This window comes from Mesitornis unicolor, unplaced genomic scaffold (assembly GCF_000695765.1).
Source record: "Mesitornis unicolor isolate BGI_N332 unplaced genomic scaffold, ASM69576v1 scaffold51167, whole genome shotgun sequence".
Taxonomy (NCBI): Eukaryota; Metazoa; Chordata; class Aves; order Mesitornithiformes; family Mesitornithidae; genus Mesitornis; species Mesitornis unicolor.
The window spans coordinates 5,923-14,022 of record NW_010196753.1 but is presented as its reverse complement, the minus strand read 5'-3'; the positions used below and the strand labels follow the sequence as shown (position 1 = coordinate 14,022).

The window sequence follows — 8,100 nt, the reverse complement described above, 5'->3', positions numbered from 1 at the left end:
CGAGGGTTCGGAGGAACGGGAGCGGGGGGCGCCGGGGCTGCGCCGTCCCCTTCATCTGGCGCTGCCGAACGCGGGAGGGAGGAAACCCTGCTGAGGCGAGCGCAGAGCCTTCCCCAGCCCGGCTGTGGGCACCGAGCGGTTCTGACCGGCCTTCCCCACGCAGCGGTACTGCACCTCGGCGGCTGAGCCTGTCCCCACCCCGACCTGAGCGGCTTTACCGTGGGTTTGACAGCAGTGTGGTGTGAGGTCCTGCTCTCCTAATCAGGAATGCGTTACTGAGTAACGGAGAGAGTACCAATGTTTAATGAAATACATGTTTTTAGTGTTCTGGTCTTATTCCTCACCTCCTCTCCTAACGTGAAAAACTTCTTTTTAATTATTATTTTCTTTTCTTTCTGCCCCCTGCCCTTGGAGCTCTTCATCTGACCCGGTGATGCCTGTGAGTGTGGGCTGATGAGGGCTCAGCGTGGTGCCCTGCACTGCTCTTCACAGGAGTGGTGTGTAACGATGCGATATTCAGCATTTAAATGCATGCCTGGGTTTGCTGACGAATTTGTAAATGCACGCAGATTTAGCCGGCTCCTATGCTTGCCTGCTGGTTAGTTGTGTGGAGCTTGTATCTCAAAACACAGTTATCCTTAGTGCTCGGGGTGTTTCCTGCATGTACTGGGTGCACACACACAGCCGCTGCAGATTCGACCTCTGTGCACTTGTTGCTTAGCCTAAGACAATTAGGGTTTCTCCCCTGCCCTCAGTTTATTAGAAGCAGTTACTGCCTGATGAGCACAAGGCATCACTTGTGCTCCTATCAATGTACCCCTAAAATCTGTTTTGCTTTCTTGAGAGCTTATTTTTTAAGCATGCTTGTACATGAAAGAAATTACTTACATAGTAAATTCAGCTTTGCTTGTCTGTAGTCCTTTCCTGGATTTCTGTCTCTGTGGCAGGGATGGCTGAGCACCTTTAAACCCCAGCAGTTGGTGACCAAGCGTGGGCACTGGCTGCTCTTACATACGTGACAGTGAAGTGCACCTTGGCAAGGCCCCTGTGTTGCTGCAGGGGAGGTGACCCACTCCAGGAGGAGCAGGGGTGGCAGGAAGGAGGATGCTTCAGCAGGGTTTGTAGTGAGCAAAGCGGGTCGATGTGGACACCTTCATTCTGGCCATAGCATCCATGAGTAACCTTGGGGTTCAGCACAGTTCAGTGCCTTTGCTTTCAGTTTGAGCTCTTGAGAGATCTTTTGTTTTGTTATTTTGGGGGTGTAATTTTTTTGTTTGTTTAGGGGGGATGGAGTTGTTCCTCCTTCCTTTTCTTCTTTAAAAATATATAGTGTCTTTAATGTGGAAATTAGTAGAGATTTTGGCACTTGGTTCGTAGCTGTTAGATTACGTGGCTTACAAGGCACATACAAAAATCCCAAAATTAAACTCTGTATTAAAACTTCAACATCTCTCTCAATTGCTGTGGGGAGGAAAAAAAACAAATTACAAAGCAGCTTTCTGGTGCGTTCCAGCAGCATCCATGTTTAACTCTTCCCCTGCCAGGGATGTGTTTGAACAGGTTTGACAGCTGCTACTGGCAGATATTTTCAAGTCAGTGGAAATGAAATTGAAATAAGCCCTATGTTATTTCTGATAATTATGAATAGCTCTCTCCTGTGGGCTGTTGTAGTAGACACAATTCCGGATTGGCCACTTAATGTTTAATTATCCTTTCCCATTTTGGGTATCTCTCTCCTTCCTGCGTGCCCCCCCCAAGACCCCAGCTCCCCTTTGTGCTTTTTGTAAAGCTTCGTAGTTTCAGAATGTCTTTGCCTCCCTGTGTCTCTGGATCTCTTCACCCTGCTAAATTAAAACTACCAAAAATGCCTGCATCTGGAAATCATCAATCCTGCACATGTGCTTAGTGAAGGCCCCAGACCAGAACTCATGGATCCTTGGTTCAGTTATGACTTCTATTTCCAAAATTTTAGTTGGGTTCTCATTTTCAGTTTGACTCTTTCCTAAAAAGCCAAAATAACCAAAGCATCTGACAAGCTGTGGAAGAGCACTTGGGATAACTTGCTCTGGTGTTCTGGGTTAACTTCTTGTAAAGGGAGCGTGGTGTCAAGAAGGCATCACTCTCAGGTCCTGGAGCGTTCTAGGCAGTTTTTTATGGTTTCAGGTTTTTTTGTTTGTTTATTTAATCCTTTGTCATTCTTGCCTCTCATGTTAACTCCTGCTTACAATGCCAAGGAAGAGTTTCACACATTATGAGCTGAAAGTATGTGAAATCTTGCTTCTTTTTACTGGTAGATAACTGGAAATGGTTGACACTTCCATCTCAGAGGAGAGTTTTCATTTTGCAGTTCTACTCCCCAAAGAATTTGGTTCATTCTAGATCTTGGCTGTACTTGCAGCTGTAAGATTTTTACTCAATTAATTTGCTGCTTATACAGCAGTGTAATTAACTGCATGTATGTCATTTTGAAAAGCAAAGCAAAGTCGAGATATTACAGAGCTCTGTTGTAAGGCTGTTTTGGACATGGCTGAAGGAGAAGTCTTGTTTCTAAGGCTAAGCCTGCAACCAGGTGAGTGGTCAGATTTGACAGAAAATGGGTGTTAGTTACACATGGACAAGTCTGCTCCCCAAAAATGGCCAAATACATTTCTTGTGCTGTTTAGCTGAGTAATTCTTGAAGCTTTTCTCCATTCACTCCTGTGCCCAAATATTTGAGTGTGAAAACTCTGCTGTTGATCATTCATTACAAGAATAGGAACTTTGCTGTAAGATGAGAACCTCCTCAAAATAATGAGAAATGCACACTAAATTTGTTCTTTCTTATTCTCACGGTTTCAAAACTTAAAACCCCTCTTGATCAGGGAGAAAGCGTTTCTTTCAACACGATGTTTTAGATAACTTTACATGTTCTTGTTCAGAACTGAATTTTCTGACATGCTTTAAGTGCTTAAATTGTTATTGTTAGGTCGTCTGTAGCTTAATTGGCACTAATTGGTTTTGTGATTGGCAGGTATCTTAATAAAATATAATTAAACTTGTTAGAACACAAGTACAAGATAAGTATGCAGCTGGTTCTTTTCTCCATTATTAGGTTTATTCTAGAATAGCTTAGGCAAATCATGAAACCTTTATTGCTGTTAGCGACATTGTTTGAAAACCTGGAAGTGTTGAGAGGTTGATTTGTTTTGCTTTTTTTATTTAAAAGGGAAACTATTACATCTGAGACTTAGAGAAGAATGCATATTAACATAATAAGATGTTAAGATCTATTATAGTTAGAAGCAATCAAAAATCCTCTAACTTCTTGATTACAAAATTTGGAAGTTAATTTGAGTATGCTGTGACACAAGTTTAAAGTATTTCTTGGATCTCTTTGGTTTACTTCTGTGTGTGTGTTTAAAAATGAAGTATGGAGTTAAATATTGAAATATTATGTCTTGCAAGCAATTATCTGGGGTATTTTTTCTTCTCTAAGTGTATGTAATGTAGTATGTAATTATGTAAATATTTACATACATTGTATTTTTCTTTTGCAGTGAAAGCTGGAGGTATGAGGGTGTCTAAAAAGCACGAAAATGGACTTGTTGAGAAAAATGCTAAACCTCCAGGAAAAGACAAGACACGGTACTGCACTGCAGGGCTTGTTCCCCTGCCCCCTAGTTAGAGGGCTGCAAACAAAGACAGCTCCTAAACTTGGAAGAGTTTAATTCTTAAATTAACTCTGCAACTTAAAAATAAAAGGCAGTTTGAGGTAACAATCCATTTCAAAACAGAACCACAAAACCTAAGGATGGTGCCTTGCAGTGACAAAGGCCAAATCCCTTCTCTGTTGTCATGTTTTATGGAGCAGAAATTAAAGCAGGGCGTACCTGCCCATACCTAATAACACAACAGTTTTCAGTGAAGTAAGAATGAATTTTAGGCTGTCTTCATTCTGAAGGAAATTAAACCCACATCTCCACCCCCCCCCCAGTCTATTATCTCCTGTATAGGCTGAATCTCCTGTTTCAGTCTGAAATCTAATTTGGCTTTTTGTTGTTTTCTAGTTTCTAATGTTACTCAAGCTATTTTACCCCAAAAGTGAAGGCATCCTTCTACTTTACAGTAAGGTAGCAGTGGTTCCTTGAAGGTCATCAAAACAAATATTTTCTTACAGCTTTTTCAAAGAAAGAGTGGATGTTTTTCTATAATATGTGCACTTTTTAAAATGCCTCTTAATAAAAAGTTAATGTAAGGATAAGAAGGTAAAATTTTAATGACTTGTGGTGTCCCTGCAATTGCACTAAGTCCACATGCTAAGTGGAACACAGTGCCTAAAGAGCATTTAGACGCTCAGGTTTCTCCTTCTATTACAATTTTAAACTTTCTCAGTTGTCACCCAGCTCAGATGTTCCTTATCTCACCACATACCTTCTTTATTTTGCACAAAATGTTCCTTTAAGAGCCTGCAGTTCTTCTGGGGCATATCTGGGATGGAACAGTTACTGCAGGGTACCTAGAGCCCTTGTAGTTGTGATGCTCAGAATCCAGTCAGTGCGGCGCTGAGGTTGTGTTCAAGGAGCTGATGCAGTGACTTGGCCTTGGAACAAATCTGCTGTGTCCGATAGCCATGACCTTGCTGGGCCGTTCACATCCTCCTCTGCGCGATGTTTGGGTGTTTGTGAGGAGATGAAAGACCTGACTTTTAGCCTGTTGTCAGCTAAAAATGGTACAAGTCTTGCTGTGTCACTTGCCTTCAGTGAGCCAGATGGTGCTTTTTGAAGTTTCACAGAAAAAAAGATTCATGCCATGTAAAGTATGGCATAATGGAGTGTAATGCATCATGTTCATAGCTGGATGCCTGCCTGACAGCTTTCTGACTCCTTTTGACTGTACCTCATCGTTTAAGAGCAGTGATTTGAAGTTTGGTGTGTTCTTGGGTTTTTGGTGTTTTGTAATAACTTGAGTTGGTATTTTTTGTTTGTGTTTTCTGGAGTTAGAAGGTTTTTTATTTTCATTGCTTGCCAGTTGCCTGGGTAATTTTGCTGCTGTCTCTTCCATAGTTATCAAGTGGCATAAACAGATCATGAATAACTTATATTTGTCAGTGTGGCAAACTGCATTGTTTGCTAAATTGAAATTTCAATAGGAAATGCCTGAATTACAGAATCATTAACTTAAGCAGTATCTCCTTTTTCCAGAGTCACATTTAAGGTGTCTGGTTCCATGAGGAAGGGTAATAATGACTTCTAGCCACTCCCTTTTAAGGTACAGAGATGTCACTGCAAATAACAGTGCATCAAAAGAATGTGCGTGTTGCACAGTTCTTCCTGCTGCTGAGCTAAATCATTTCATATCCACAGATTGTTAATGGAATATTGGTAACATGGTTGTTTTTCACTGGAATATGAAGAAGTTAATGGGATAATCTTGCTTGGCAAATTGCTGCTGTCAAAGGAAACAATCCCCAAAAGCAGAGGGTGAATTTTTTTCATGGGTCTAAATTGGAATGAAGAAAATTACAAAGTCAGATTTTGTAGTTCTGGCTGTCAGTGCTCAGTTTCTATGAAGCTACTCCACAGTGTACAACAAAATCCGTTTTGAGATATTTAGCAAAATTTTATTGAGAGATTTTTGCACAAAACTGTGTCTAAATAAGAGCCTGCAACACAGATCTTGTATTGTTCTATTTTGAGGCAGCATACCATTTTTTAATATCATACAGACTTTAATGTGATTAGAGGATTTCTCTCCAAAACTTAAATTTGTATTACAGAATGTTTTGCATAAAGTCTGAAAAATGAAAGTGACAAATGTTTCTGAGAAATGGCAAAGCTCAATACTTTTCTTTTTCTTTACAGTGCTATTGCCAGTTTTTCCCGAACTCGGAACATGGGTGTCTTGGTAGCAGAAGCACTGAGCAAGGTAAGGACATCTGGAAGAACAGGATGCGTTTGTCAGGGCTTTTTCATAGAGCTAAACATTAAAAAAAAAGTGAGGTTTTTCTTCAACTGCTGTCATATCTGGCATTTGTAGGTTTGTCACCTACCACTAAATATTCCTGAGGTGATCTATTTCTTTAGCAGTTTGGTGGCTAAAATGCTAGATGGCTAAAAATTAACTGTCCTTCCCTCCTTACTCTGCTGTGCTTGACTCCATTCCTGATTAACACTAAGTAGCCCCAGAGTAGTTATGTGTACTTGTTACAGAAGAGTACAGCGAGATGTTAAGGTGCGTCCTTTTTTAAAGTGATGTTTTGATCTAATGTATTGAAATATGGGTAGGAATTACCAGTGGCACTGTAAGCTGCTTGTGTGGCAGAGCTGGGGTTACAACCCAGAACAAAGCCGTGGAAATAGCTTTAATTTCTGTGAGGGAGCGACTGAGAGGAGGCAGGCAGTGTCACCAAGCAAGGTGGTGAGTGAATGTCAAAGCACCGAGTGACCCTGAGACAACAGGCACAGCTTGTGCCAGTGCTGCCCACAGGCATCTGTCTAACCTATGGCCTGGCATTGGGCAGTTGAGCATCTTCTTGCCTTTTCCCTTGGAAATAACTACAAGATTATTTAAAATTGTGTCTCAGAGCTGTTGCTGGACCTTGCTGATCACCATTATGCTTGAAACTACTGCCCAGTCTTTCTTGCTAGGCTGTTGATGCCAACTCTTACACCTGTGCTTTTCAAGAGCTGTTTTAACAAACAGCTTTTTAATTTGCATGCAAATCTGAAGATCAGACTGTTATAAGTTATTGTTCATACACATACAGTCTAGATTCTGAAGCATGAAAGAGTTCCTGATCCACAGAGCTTGGTAAAACACCAGTAACATCATTTCACCATAAACCTTTCATCAGCAGATGTGATTCTAGCTGTAGTACGTACAGCTTGAGTTTTTGCTTAGACTTGTTTTTGAGGGAGGATACAACTCGTCCTGCTTCTCTGCTGTTTGTCCCCAGCTCCTCTGTCCTGACCTGCCATTTCCTTCTGTTGGTTTCCAGAATCTCATGCGTGAAGCTTCCTCAGTACTTTAGAAAGTGATAATTAGATGCTGTAATTATGATTATTTGAATCTGGGAAAATAAGAATTTGAAGCAACTTACTGTTAACTCTGGCATACTGATTATTTGCTCTGCTCTCCTCATCTTGACAGCTCGCTCTATAAACTACTGAAAAAGAGGGGAAAAAAACCAAACCCAATAGTTCACTAAAGGTAGTCAGGCTAATATCACATGAAAAACAGAAATGATAATTAAATGTACAGAGTCACTATGACTTTGCTGTATCGCTCACTTGAACTTTTTGTGAAGTTAGGTTTTACTTCCATTTTTAAACTACTTTCATATTTAGGAAGAAAATAGCAGAAAAGCTGTATTCTATCACAACACTTTCTTTTTGTTTTTTCTCCACTTTAATGTTACAGGTGAGCCACAAAATTCATGCAGCAGCGTTACAAGTGGCTCACCAAAAGCCACGGCCTGCTTTGGAGAAGATCATACTGCCTAAAAGAATGTACATTATTCAACAGCCACGGAAATGTTAAGATACTCACTAAAATACTCATGTTTTCTTAGAAGCGAGTTTCCATTCTAAATAGCACTTAGTACACTGTGGTGAAAGGATCAAAAGCTATGTGCCTTATCTCACTGGATGTCTGTTACTGACAATAAAATATAAGAAGAGTTACTAAATGTATTTGGGTTTTATTAAAATATCACGGCTTGTGTCTGACTTGGTTTTGCAAGTGGGCCGTAGTTATATAGCGCCAGGCAGTCTAACAGCTTCACTTACTGTGTGAATTTTGACTGAAGACAGCAGGTCACAGCTGAAAGGCACGTTCCCTGAGAGACTTGGTATGTCAATAGTGAATGTTCTCAAATGCTTCCTGAAGTCCAGAATGCCTGACGCTTTGACCTCAGGCTCTCTTTGGGTCTCTTGAGTTTTTTGGTTGGAGAGGGGAGGGGTGTTTGTTTTATTTTTTAATTTAGGCTGAGGTGTTCCATGCTGAGTGTCTGTCTTGGGCTTGCTGTGTAATATGAAACTTCAGAAAGCCCTGGGAAAGACTTCCATGCAGTGGAAAAAATGTATTTCTTCTTGCATTTCTTTCTGTAAGGAAATCCAGCTC

General features: G+C 40.8%; 1 protein-coding gene across 1 annotated transcript; it reads left to right on the top strand.

Moving 5' to 3' along the window:
• Window positions 1-2,523: 2,523 nt before the first annotated feature.
• On the top strand, window positions 2,524-7,518 carry DAPL1 (death associated protein-like 1). Its single transcript, XM_010188574.1, has 4 exons — window positions 2,524-2,569; window positions 3,537-3,624; window positions 5,841-5,904; window positions 7,399-7,518. The coding sequence occupies exons 1-4, from the start codon at window positions 2,524-2,526 to the stop codon at window positions 7,516-7,518; spliced, it is 318 nt and encodes a 105-aa protein (XP_010186876.1).
• Window positions 7,519-8,100: the final 582 nt, after the last annotated feature.

What these genes read in the sequence shown, in the direction of transcription:
- DAPL1 (XM_010188574.1), top strand. Translation starts at nt 2,524, where the DNA reads ATGGCTGAAGGAGAAGTCTTGTTTCTAAGGCTAAGCCTGCAACCAG. An exon ending in AAGGCTAAGCCTGCAACCAG is followed by an intron (nt 2,570 to 3,536) that starts GTGAGTGGTCAG and finishes TTTCTTTTGCAG; the next exon opens with TGAAAGCTGGAGGTATGAGG. An exon ending in CCAGGAAAAGACAAGACACG is followed by an intron (nt 3,625 to 5,840) that starts GTACTGCACTGC and finishes TTTTCTTTACAG; the next exon opens with TGCTATTGCCAGTTTTTCCC.